This window comes from Magnolia sinica, chromosome 13, assembly GCF_029962835.1.
Source record: "Magnolia sinica isolate HGM2019 chromosome 13, MsV1, whole genome shotgun sequence".
NCBI classification, from domain to species: Eukaryota; Viridiplantae; Streptophyta; class Magnoliopsida; order Magnoliales; family Magnoliaceae; genus Magnolia; species Magnolia sinica.
The window spans coordinates 17860385-17873995 of NC_080585.1; the positions used below are offsets into that span (position 1 = coordinate 17860385).

Consider the following 13611-nt stretch of genomic DNA (forward strand, 5'->3'; position numbering starts at 1 on the left):
TTGAAAATTGCCATTACTAAATAGATCTTCTCTAAACAATCCACTGAGTTGAATTGTATACAATACAACCAGATACTAAGAGATTGATCCAAAAGATTATTGCCAGGTAACAAGGCTACTTCTATACCTCTTAATGCTTATTGATATATGGAGAAGCCTTGTTCATGGGCAACACTGGCATGAAAAGCCTAGTTTAGATTTGCAAAGGGTGAAATAGTAATGTTTCCCATGGTACTGGTAGTGGATGCATTCACATGTGCCATACTGTACTTTTTTTTTTTTTTGAACAAATAATGATATTTCATTAAAGATCTGAAGATCAAGGATAACAATGGCAAACTGCCTAGGGAAGAAACAACTGAAATGGCAAGAAGAACCCAACTCATCCAGTTAAACGAATAGTTTACCCAGGGGAGCCGAGAGACATCAAAACGCTAAGACCCCCAGACTCTCCTAATCCCTGAGATAGGCGGCCCCTAAGCTTAGAAGACAACATTGCTGCCCACTCAGAAATGGAGCCACCAATCTTCTCTTTGAGGGCTTCAATGGGACTCTGGACATCCTCAAAGATTCTGTTGTTTCTCTTCATCCATATTTCCCAGCAAGTAGCAAAAGGGACCAGGTTTCAAATGATCTTGGAATCGCTGGACATTGGGCAAGAACTCCACTAATGAATTCATCTTTTAACTGACTCATTCCTCCAATCAAGAGAAGTTAAACATCTCAAGAACAGAATTCCAAATCACTACTGCAACTGGGCAGTGGAGAAACAAATGGGCAATGTCTTCTTTGTTCAACTTGCACAAAAGGTATCTGTTTGGGATATATGCCACTTTTTTTTTTTTTTTTTTGCAGATTGTCAACTGCGAGGATCTTTTGTCTAATAGCAAGCCACACAAATGTAGACTCCTTTTTTATTATATTTATTTATTATTATTTTTTTTTTTTGGGGGGGGGGGGGGGGGGACAAATTGGTTGAGTGAACTGTGAACTTCCCCAATCTGTCCCATTACCAGATTCTATTGTCATCATCTCTGAATGCAGTTTGACAACATTTAAGATGGACAGGAGGGCCTGCAGATAATCCATTTCTTCGTCCTTTAGGTTCCCAGAGATCTCTATGCAATCTTTAACTGAAATGTGCCTAACCTACACTAATCTATATGGTGTTGGGAATCTACCAGTCAGAGGGCTGCTGTCGATCCTTTCATCCTCCCAAAAAAGTACGGATTCACCTTTGTTGACTGAGAATTTTTACTCTTAGAGAAGAGTCTTTAACCACTGTTTGGAAGGATCCCCCAACCCTACAATATCCTTCCAAATCTTTGCCACTTTTGTTCTCTTCTTTGGTACCAGGATCCCACCCCCTATTAATCAAACGATATTTTTTTAAAGATAACCTTACGCTGAAAAGCTTCCTTTTCTCTTCCAAAGCACCACCGCCGTTTGCTTAATAAACTTATGTTCTTCTCCCATATCTTCCCGATTCCTAACTCTCCCTCTTTAGCCTTCTATATTTCATCCCACTTCATTTGGTGGATACTTCTTTTGTCCAAAGCATCAACCTGTAAGAATCGTCTTTGAATTTTCTGTTTTGCTACTATTGAAGTTGGAATTTTGAAAAGGGATTGAAAAAAAGAAAGAAAGAAAGATAAGCAGGTTAGCAAAAGTCACCTTGATAAGAGTTAACTTCCTCAAATAGGTCGGGTGAACTTCCCCAATCTGTCCCAATTCCAGATTCTATTGCGTTTCAGCTTTGGATGCAGCAACATTTAAGATGGACAGGAGGGCCTGCAGATCATCAATTTCTTCATCCCTTAGGTTCCCAGAGATCTCTATGCAATCTTCAACTGAAACATGCCTAATCTGCAATAATCTATATGGTGTTGAGAATCTAACAGTGAGAGAGCTGCTGTCGATCCTTTCATCCTCCCAAAAAAGCGTGGATTTGCTGTTGTTGACTGAGAATTTTAACTCTTTGAGAAGAGTCTTTTCCCAATGTTTTGAAGGATCCCCCAAACCTAGAATATCCTTCCAAATCTTTGGCACTTTTGTTCTCTCCTTTGGTACCAGGATCCCACCCGCTATTAGTCACACATATTTTCGAAGATAACCTCATGCTGAAAAGCATCCTTTTCTCTTCCAAAGCTCCACCACCCTTTGCTTAATAAACTTATGTTCTTCTCCCATTTCTTCCCGATGCCCAACTCTCCTTCTTTAGCCTTCTGGACTTCATCCCACTTCACCAGGTGGATACTCCTTTTGTCTAAAGCACTTGATTATCCATTCTTTCAATCACAAGGTCCCACATAGATCTGCAAGAACCACTGGACCCCAGTAGGAGCCCAAGCTATGACAATGGAAGCTCTTGGATCTTACAACCCACCTTATCCATAGACCTAACAATCTTAGGTCGACTTTGAGATCTGACAGTGCCTTAAAGCATCTTAATGATGACCTTGATGTTCTTCACTTCTCTAGACGAAGCATTATAAAAACCATCGTGTCATCTGTGAACTGTAAATGGGATACTGACAGACTTCTATCCTGAAGCCACTGGATCATTATGTATCTCTCTCCTCTCACAAATAGACTGTGCAAACCTTCCTCTGCCAAAAGAAAGAGGGACAAAGAAAGGGGATCCCCTTGTCTTAGACCTCTTGAGCTGCTGAAGAAGCCTGCTGGAGAGCCATTAATCAGGATGGAAAAATGGGCCAAATTGAAGCCCATTCTGGTTAGCATATAATCCAGGAAGTCCCGATCAACTCTATCGAGCCATATTGTACATTGTTGCAGCTTTAATCACTTGGCGGACCTAATGACCTTTCATAATGCAATGTTTGGAATTTGGTATTGTTAGGAGAAAGGTGTCCTTCGTCACTGGCCCTTTCTGCGAAGGAGACATCACATGTCAAATCTCTAGTGTATTTTCTAGTTATTTGTGCTGCAATCTGTGTAAAAATATAAAAGTTTATCATTTATGAGAAGCTTTGGATGACGAGGACCTGTTTTCCTATCACATCTACACCTTGCATAAGAGGATGGCTTTATAGGAGTACAATTATATGGTATGTGTCAAGCACAGGTGTGACTCCCAGTTTAAAATATAAAAGTTTATCATTTACGAGAAGCTTTGGATGACGAGGACCTGTTTTCCTATCACATCTACACCTTGCATAAGAGGATGGTTTTATAGAAGTACAATTATATGGTATGTGTCAAACACAGGTGTGACTCCCTGTTTATGGAGGCCGGGGTAGCATGGCCTGTATGGATCATACGAATGCTTTACATGATTTAAGAAATATGATGACTTCACACTTCACATATGTTGTTGGTGTTGCGCAGGTTGAAATTTTTTATGCTAAATGATTAGCTTTGTTTATTATGCGTTGGTTTACATGGACATATCTTCTTTTTTGCTAAATGACCTTATTCATAAATTATAGTTCATACTTGATCTGAACACATGCATTTGTTTGACCATTTGCTTTAAATGATAGGTCAGATAACATGAAAATTGTCAAGACTGCACGTTGGGAGTACAGTACGCGTCCTGTCTATGGTTGGGGTAATGTTGACTCGAAACAAAAATCTACGGCAGGGTGGCTTGCAGCTTTTCCCATATTTGAACCACATTGGCAAATTTGTATGGCAGGTGGATTGTCAACAGGTATGAATTACTTTGGTTAATTTCACATCTAATAAATAATTCAGACTTTAATGGGGTTCAAACCAGTAGTTCAATGGTAGGCGCACAGCATTTCTACATTGATGTTTGGGTTCGAGTATTACCTATGAGAAAGAAGAAGAATAAGAAGAAGAAGAAAAGGAATAGATTCTAATGACCAGTAAAAAGTGCACTATGCTTGATCAGTCCAGTGTCTAGATTGGAAGGTTCTTGTTTTGATATGGTTTGTAAGTGCATTTACGTGCAATGATAGGTGTCTATTTTTATTTTATTTTTTGACAAATACCCCAAACCTAAAATTGGAATGACAAATGAATCCCTTACTAACTTATCATTGCCAACAAGTTACAGGAGAAATGAACAAGTCAATGATATGCATGATTAGGGCACTGATGGGCTGCTTGATAGAGTCATGCCTTTTTCTTAATGGTCTTTTTGTCAAACAACCATTTACTCTAAAAGCTTAAGATAAAAATGCTTAAGCTGTCAGAGTGTGGTGTATCAATGTATATCAAGGGACTTTATTACTCCTATACTCCCCCGCATGTGCAGGTTGGGAACTCCGCACAGGAAGATACTGACAAGGGTGGAGGGACACTCACGCCATAAATAGGCCGGGCTTGATTTCCCGGTCCCTGGGCCGGACCTGATTTTCCTGACCCCGTGTGGGAGAGTCATATATTAGCGAGGCATATTTTCTGCTCTTGAGATTTGAACATAAGACCTTCCGCTCTGATACCATGTCAAACAACCACTTTCTTTAAAAGCTTGAGCCGTTAAAGGATGGCATATCAATGTATATCAAGGGACTTTAACACTTCAACACTCCCTTGCACAGGAACATACAGGGCAAGCGTGGAGGGACACTCACACCATAAATAGGCCAGGCTTGCCCCCCGTGGGAGAATATATTAACCGAGGTGTATTTGTTGCTCCCAGGATTCGAACACTTGACCTACCGCTTTGATACCATGTCAAACAACCATTTACTCTAAAAGCTTAAGCTGTCAGAGTGTGGTGTATCAATGTATATCAAGGGACTTTATTACTCTACTTTTGGTGACAATGTTTGCAATCTTTCCACTGGGTGGAATGTACATAGGCTTTTGTTGTCCAGTTTCAAGCTTCTCCTTCTCTTTTAGAAAATGAAAAGAAAGATATGTACACACCTTGTCCTTTTTTGGTAAACTGTGTTTTGAGCCATATCCATATCACACTTTGATTGCTGTTAATAATGATAGCTGAAGAGGGAGGTTGTCAAATACTGTTAGGCCCGTGTTTGGATGGAAGTAAAATCTGGATTTTTTGGATTTCTAATTCAAAGGGGTCTGAGTCTGAAAAACTTGGACATTTGGTTTATGCAAAACATCCCTTGCCAAAGGCAGAAACACATGAAAAAAAGAAGAAGAAAAAGGCACTGTTCTGCAATCGGTTTTGTTCCTCTCCTGCTCAAAATGAAAAAGATTGGGTGATCAATCTGATTTTTTATTTATTCGAGTGGCCATCACGCAAACAGGCTCTTTGGATGCATTTGATGCTCAATTGGACTGGGTGCAATTCATTCAATCCATTTTGTACAGACCAAAGCAGGGCTGGCAGCATTTTAATTCACAATGACAACCAGACCCGTCATTATGGGTCCTGTGTTTTCAAGTTGGAGTTGAAACAACACTAATTGCAGTTTGGGGGTTGGTCCCTCATTTAAAATGGAGGGGCTAACTTCGCTAGGATCATTTCCTCTTAACTGAATTGAAGGGCTGCAATTCTGTTCAATGAATATCCAAACAATCCTAGTGTTTGTTTATGTAATACATTTTCAATAATAAAATCTGAACAATCTTAGGGCCTGTTTGGAACGTGGGATTAGGTAGTATGGAGTTGCATTTGGTCCCCTCATGTTCTGTTTTTAGATTGAAGATTTGAGGTCCAATTTGTGGTCAATTTTATCATGACTTACACAACCAATAAGTGGCTCAAAAAGCTATGCAAAGCAGTCGTGGAAGTGATGAGGAGTTGCCACGTGGCAACCTATCTCAACTGCAACAATCTTAACAACTCTTGGTCTGTAACAATGTTTGAAATATCGGTATCACGTTACGTATCGCACCCTTGGGATACGGATACGTATCGGTTATCGCATGGGATATATCAGTTGTATCGTGTAATGTATCGTTGTGGTTGAAAACATGGGGAAACATTGGAAATTGGTTGAATTTTTCAATGATTGTTAAAGAAGACATCAATATACACAAATCAAAACATTACAAAAAACAGTTGCACATAATAGGTTTTCTTTGTATGGGGTCCTAATCTATGTGTTGTCTAACTGAATTGATGTAAGTATATTCAAAGTCTATTCATATAATTTATAAATGTAAGAAGATGTGTGGAAACACAAGCAATACATTCAAAAGAAAAAGAAGAATCACTAGATTAGGTTACATAACATGTTTGATTTTGATTTTTTTCAATTTTCCGCAACTCGGTCATTCTCCTCTAAATCTCGAAATCGAAGCTCCCAATCCATGATTTTTCATGCCATGAGAAACATGAAAAATCATGGATTTGTAACAATTTGACACTGATTTAACATGATTTACAGAAAAAAATGATCGGAAAAAAAAAAAAAAAAGCTCACCGGATCGAACATGTGGGATAGATTCCACTACTCGTGTGTTTCGTATTGCACAGGTGGGATTCAAGATATATCATGGGATATATCGGCTGATATCATTGATATTTAAAACACTGGTCTGTAATGCTCAACCTCATCAAACTTCACCTTTAAATTGTATATCCATTTTCCATTAACCACATTCTTCCCTTCAGATCTAGGAGCTAGTCCTCACGTGCTGTCCTTTGAAAAGCTTCCTTTCCTTTTTTCAATACTTCTATTCTCATTTATGATCATTTATAGCTTTTTTTTTTTTTTTTTTTTCTCTTAGCATTTTTCCTACTTTCTGAAAAACAACTAAATTCTCTATCGAGTTCTTTAAAGTTATAGGTATTGAACTTTTAATGGGTTGAGGATAATACAAATGGAACAAGATGTATTAGCTATGGTGGATGAAGGTGTATTGTATTGATTTATCTTTTAGCATTTGCCTTTGACTTTTTTTGGTGCTTCTGGAATGGAATAAAATTGCCTACTTACCAGAATAGGAAATAGCCATTTTTTATGATTGATGTATGCCGCACAATTTCTAACCCCTTTATGCAACTTTGACAGTCCAAGTTGATGTAGCTTAATGATAATCCTGGGAAACATTAGACATCTTAGTTTTTCCTTTGTCATAACAAAGAAATATGAATTCAGGAGATTTCTTAACAGTTATTAGGTGTTCCATCACTAGGGTATTCCACATAACTGGTTATCATACCCTTGTGCCTTGTTTAGAACAATCAGAAATCTGTTGGTAGCAGCATCTTGACCTACAGGTGGATTTCCACCCCCCCAATTTTTGTATCTGGCTTTTGACCTCACTACGAACTAATGCTAGTGGCAAGTGTTGAGCAAGCTTTGGGCCATTTCTATTCAAAAATGGAGATGCACTTTCCAATGAGTATTGCAAGGGAGTGATTTTGTTTTTCTCAGGAAGAGGGCATGCTTATTGATGGGAACACCCTTTCAAAATATTTGCTTCTTGGAATGAGTGTGTACATGTTTCAATTTTGCCTGTTGAACTAAGTCTTGCATTTTGAAATTAAAATACTCAACATTGTACATGTAGTCCATGATTTGTATAATGGCATGCTCAGAGTTTCCTATCGTATGTTACAGGTTGGATAGAGTGGGATGGAGAACGATTTGAATTTGAAAATGCACCATCTTATTCCGAAAAAAATTGGGGCGCAGCCTTCCCAAAAAAATGGTTCTGGGTAGGTGTTTATTTGTTTGTTTGACATTCTTTGTAGATGTGTTGCATTTATCTCAAAACTTAGTACAGATTTTGACATATAAATCCACCCTCTTTTCATGCGATTTAAAGCATAATTCTTATTTCCAGATTTATTCATTCATCGAGAACATTAATTATGTGATTACCACTCCTTAAACATCAACTAGGTACTTATATTCTATTTGAAGATTTGTGAATGATTTATTATTTATTAACCATACAAATGAAATTGTATGGATTTTCTGGAATTGAATGTCTTCATGAAGAAGAAAAATCAATGATAGAGAAGGTTGATGGATAAATGAATCAAATTCTTCTTGGTACCTCAAGTTTCTGAGGAACAGAATTGATAATTTTCACACCTAAAAAACAAAAGATCAGAAGAGAAACCATTTCTTCCTATCTTTTTTAGTCATTAGATTTCATTTATCTGATAAACAAATTTAGATTACTGTAGCCTGACCCCAGTTAGTTGACTCCAATTAGTTGGGTAAGACTTAGATGATGATGATGATTTCATTAACGTGCAGAATTCATCAATCTAAAGATTTTCCAGAAATATATATGCATAGGAATTAGTTTGAAACCTAACTCAATATCTGTCTAACCTGGATTCTTTTAATCTATATAAGATAGTGAGCATAAAAACTTCACCATTGGGTCCAAATATTCATGCTTTACTATGCATTGAGTCTCACTGTACTTTTCTAAATCATACTTCGTAAATGTTATGAACTTCTTAATGCTTTACATGTGTGGTAAATTTAGTGCTTCAAGAAGAACGTGCTTGTACATATGCACACTTCTGTCTAAATCGTTCTCCTTTATCTCAAGCTTTTTCCACATTCTAATCTTACCCTCAAGAGTGAAGTTCTTGTTCTTGGTTTATTTGAATAATGCACATTTTTGTTGATTTTAGTTAAAAAGCAAAGATGAGTTAATTTTCCTTTTGTCTACTGAGAGAATAAGCAGTTGGTAGCTTGTTGCAGGTCCAGTGTAATGTGTTTCAAGGTGCAACAGGGGAAGTTGCTTTGACTTCAGGTGGTGGATTGAGGAAGCTATCTGGATTAACTGATAACTATGAAGAGGTTGCAATGGTAAATCATCTATAGCAACTCTCTTACCTGATGTTCTCCCAACTTCCATTTTCTTTCATGTTCATTTCTTGCCACATTCATGCCATTGTTGGACTCGAACTCTCTAAGAGCGTCATAAGAATACAATTCTGGTCAATCCAAGGATCTCAACAAAATGGACCTGTCTACATTTACTTTCAGCAAACAATACTGTGTTCAGTAGAGTTTATTAGCCCATGGATGTACTTTTCTTTAGAATGACACCATTATTTTCAAGTATGTTCCCCCCCTTTCTTTTGTTTTGTTTTTGTTTTTGTTTTTTTGAAGGCTTATGTTTTCACCATGTCTTTTAAAATACAGCTTAATTGATTATATTTATTGAATTCTATGAAATAGAAGAAGCATCAAATTTCTGTTAGAAAAATCTTTTGAATCATCGGTAACTAATTATGTCAATCCAAATGAGGTGCATCAGATTATTCTATAATTTTCAAATAACTGGAGACTTTTGTGATTCTTTGGAAGAGATGCCGTTTATATTCATCGTCGTCGTCGTCATTATTTTGGACACTTACATCTCTGGATGCATTAAGTCAGGATGTACATACCTGAGTGTTTACTCTGATGTTCTCACCAGTCATGTTGACGTTTGTTGGTGCAGATTGGAGTTCACCACAATGGAATTTTCTATGAATTTGTACCATGGACTGGTGTTGTTAGTTGGGAAATTGCTCAATGGGGTTACTGGAATATATCTGCAGAAAATGAAATGTATAAGGTGAGTATTTATTACATTCACTCTGTTCTAGTTCAACATGGTTTCAAATCCTTCGAATCCAACATTGGGCATTCTTTCTTGAGAAAAATATGTAGATGCATGGTGCTACAAGCTCACTGTGTCTAATTAAATCCGTGTATAGAAGTCATAATGGAAATCCAGTCTAGCCACCTTGAGGAAAATCCGTGTGTCTAAAACATTTCCGAGTTGGTCATCTTGGTTTCGTGAAAAAACCTGTGGTTGATCCTTCTCATGAGTTGATCTACCAATCCACTTGCTGATATGGTGGTGAATATTTACATTTAATCACTCAAAACTCAGTACTATGCCAAGTTTGTTTGTTTGTCATGGGGGCAGTTTTATGGGTTTTTATAAAAAGCCGTTGAATCAGTCTATTTGCATATTCTTTCATGAGGTCACCTTGTTTATCAAGGGGAGTTTTGTTTATTATTTATTTTTCTCTCTCTGGTTTTTTTTTTTCCTCTAGACTTAATCCTAACCTAACCCTATTGGTGTCAATATTCTTGTCTTCAGAATATTCTCCCATCATTCAGCCATAATGCAAAAAATGCTTAGTGAATTCCTATATTTTACCATTCCTTACCCTAGACCTTGATTGCAGATCCTTGTATCAATCATTTTCATCCTCCCAAATTCCCTATTTACTTTTTTTTTTTCTTTTTTTCTTTTAACCATCTGCAATGAATCCTTTCCTTTTGCAGATTCTTCCTTTCTTTCCAAACAGTTCACAATTTTTTGAAAAATAAGCCAAGTTGAACTCAGTAATGAGCACCAGGAACTTGGAAGAATTGACACTTGTGAAGGAGACACCCAAATTTTGGTTTGATTCTCCTCCACTTGGTGCAATCTTTGTTTATTTATTGTCAACCACACATGACAAGAGCTTTTCCCACCAATTTCAAGTTTCTTCTTAGTTTCCAGTACAAATTTGTGAATATCATTGAAAGGTAGCATTGCTTTGGCTATTCTATGCTTTGTGAGAATGTTGTTTTTACCTTCATCTTAATAATAAAAACTCATGGTTTTTTGGAACTATTCTTGTTATTAATCCATTGACTCAATTTTATTGGGAAGGCGGAATTAGAGGCAACCACAAAGGAGCCAGGTACACCGCTACGGGCTCCAACGATGGAAGCTGGGTTCGCTTTGGCATGCAAGGATACATGTTATGGCAATCTTAGGTTACAGATATGGGAAAAAAGATATGATGGCAGCAAAGGCAAGGTTTGTTTTCTTTTCTTTCCACTTACCTCTTTACTAAAGACCCAAGAAATGTGAGTTTGTTTTTACATGAAACCAAAGTTTAAAAACTTGAATCTTATGCAAGTCCAAGGTTTAAAAAGATTAATCTCGACTTGGACACAATGAATCTAAACTTGGTTGATACTCAATTGAGGTTTTGGAGTATAAACTGTAGTTCAAAGACTTCAAAACTTGACTTGATTTTTTTTATGTCTAGCTAGGTCATATCAACTTGTAGACTTGATTGAGTCTTAGCAACTAAAAGCAAGGTCGGTTCTTCAGGATCTTTTTCAATAAACTCGACTTGAAGTTTTAATAATTGAATTTTTATTACTTGAATATATTTAAAACTGTTGAAAACTGCTAAAATGATTGAAATACCTCAACATATACAACCGCATATGGTAGGGAAGTGGTACAAGTTGAATGCTCTAAACAGGCAAGGGGAAGGCCCAAAAGGATGTGGATGTAGTACGAAAAGACTTGATGACCTATGGTCTGACTGAAGGTCTGAACCTTGATAGAGTGGAATGGTGGAACACGATTCATGTAGCCGATCCCAATCAATTGGGATAAGGCTTAGATGATGATGATGGTGATGGTGATGGTGATGATGACTGACCAAGTCATGCCGAGTCATATCAAGTCGGCTGAGTGCTGGCTTGATGAGTCTTGTCAAAACCCAACCTAGTCATACCACTCAGCAAGTTTCCATTTGACAGCTCAAAATCCTGCCAAGTCGAGTTGACTCAGTCAAGTTTTGAGTTGATTCACCGAGTTTTAGAACTATGGTATAAACACTGGCTTTAGAAGTTCTTTTACTTTTTGTGAGTACTTGGACACCCCATTTTTTAGTATTTCTAGTACCCCTCAAAAATTTTGAGTGTTTACTTATAGCCTTTCGGGCTTCGGGAAAACAGAAACATCCCTTTACTTTGGTTCACGGCGTGGCAAGTTTTCTGATTACTTGAGTTGGTAAACCTTGCTCATTCTTATAGGACTGCCTCATCTTCTGTTTAAAAAGGATGTTCCTGATTTTCTCTTCATCTTGTTTCTTATACTTCAGTTTCTAATTTGAATTGAATCTTGTTTTTAATGCGATTCTTTTCTTCCTAATGGAAGTTTGGTTGTTGAAACCTTATAAAACCTTGAATATAGTTGGGAAAAAGGAAAGATAAAATCCACTCCCTTTCTCATATCCTGTTGGTTTACCTGCCTTCGCCCATCTAAATGTGAGTTGGGTTCTGAAAATGCTCGTTTGGATGAAAATGCTCATTTGGATGCACTAGTGAATCAAATTGTGAAAATGAAGAGGAAGTGAGGAAAAATCATGCTTTTGAAGTTAAAATTCCTTTCAAGTCCAGCACTGAAGTAATGCAATTTCAATTTGATCCCTGACCCTGAACGTGATGCTGGCAATTGGTATCTAAGATTTAAGTTATTTCCAGTTTATCAGAATCATCATTGTAATTGAATTTGTTAGTGCATCCAAATGCACCCCAAAAACCATTGACTCCATAAATATCTGAAGTTGGGTGTTTTTGTGCTGACTAGCTGGAATACTTTGCTATGTCTGCCTACAGGTTATTCTCGATGTGACCAGCGACATGGCTGCTTTAGAAGTTGGGGGAGGGCCATGGTTCAACACCTGGAAAGGCATGAGCACTTCACCGGAGTTGGTTAGTCAGGCTCTCAGATTTCCTGTGGATGTGGAGGGGATTTTCAACATGGTTCCAATTTTCAAACCCCCTGGCTTTTAGCCATCCGGTGACTCAGGGATTCTATTTTAAAATTAATCGGAGTTGTTCAATATGAGAGAACAGCATCCTTTAATCCTTACAAGCAATAATATCATGAGATGATAATATGAGCTTTGTTCTGAATACATCCTGACATATTGGAATATGATACGTTGGGACTTTAGCCATTGATACTGCTTTATAGTCCAAACAATTTATCTGATGGGGCTCACAGTGTATGTTGGATACCAATAAATAAAAACTCCTAAGCTGGATCCAGAAAGTAGTTCCTCATTTGATCACCGACCCCAAAAAACATATGAGCATGCTAGCATGCTTTACTAATAGGCTTTTCGGCAGCTGTTCCTTGCTAGCCGCTAATTTCAACCCTTCAATCATTTGGCTCTTTCTTTAGCTTTGAATATGGACAGCATAATATCCTTTATATAATTAAAGTCCCGATTGGTGCTACCAGTGATAGTAGCCATGCAAATGTTGTCTAATGTATTAAATTTGTTTGTAACAGGGTTTGTCGATGACATTGTTATACCACTCGATTCTATCAAGCATATGTCGATCCCATCGAGAAATTTTGAACAAATCGTTGTTGACTGTTGGATGGTTTGGAGGTTGCTACTCGATGGCATCGAGGGTTTTTCGATGTCATCAATTAGTCTTCGATATTTGTCGATGACATCAAAGGTACCATTGAAGGCACATTGAGAATTGTGAAAGTGTGTGATTTGTTTCCTATTTTGGTTGCAATAGTATATATAGTGGGTCTAATCGGGATTAGGGTATGAATTAGGGTTTTCTAAATATGCTTAAGGGTTTTAGAGGGATTTTAAAGAAAAAAGGCTTATGCTTTTCTTCTTAGGGCTTTAATCGGTAAGGTTTTGATCTCTTGTAACCAATGTTCTCAGTATCAATATCACTACAAGTTTTGTTGGCCAGTGAAACAGAAACAATATCAATATCGCCGATAATATCGTTGATAACCAGAAATGCATGGAAACATGGGAAGAACGGTGGAATTTTTAGCAAAACTTCAGGAGCTATTAAAATGTACATATTTGCATATTTAGAAATAAAAAATTTGCAAAAAGAATGCATACATAACAAGTTCCCATTTAATGGGGCTTTAAAAGCATGTGTTGACCATCCC

The 13611-nt window shown here is 37.4% G+C and overlaps 1 protein-coding gene across 3 annotated transcripts in view; it reads left to right on the forward strand.

Moving 5' to 3' along the window:
- Window positions 1–12833, forward strand: part of LOC131223037 (probable tocopherol cyclase, chloroplastic) — a 46181-nt gene extending 33348 nt beyond the window's left edge. For 2 of the 3 annotated variants that reach the window (XM_058218318.1, XM_058218317.1), the window contains 6 exons: window positions 3504–3673; window positions 7473–7570; window positions 8580–8687; window positions 9328–9444; window positions 10540–10689; window positions 12291–12634. In XM_058218318.1, coding sequence (XP_058074301.1) covers window positions 3504–3673; window positions 7473–7570; window positions 8580–8687; window positions 9328–9444; window positions 10540–10689; window positions 12291–12467 — 820 coding nt within the window. In that variant the 3' untranslated portion in view covers window positions 12468–12634. Of the gene's footprint in view, window positions 1–3503; window positions 3674–7472; window positions 7571–8579; window positions 8688–9327; window positions 9445–10539; window positions 10690–12290 lie in introns of all 3 variants that reach the window. The other variant, XR_009160268.1, reaches the window with a different exon arrangement.
- The last annotated feature ends 778 nt before the right edge of the window (window positions 12834–13611 follow it).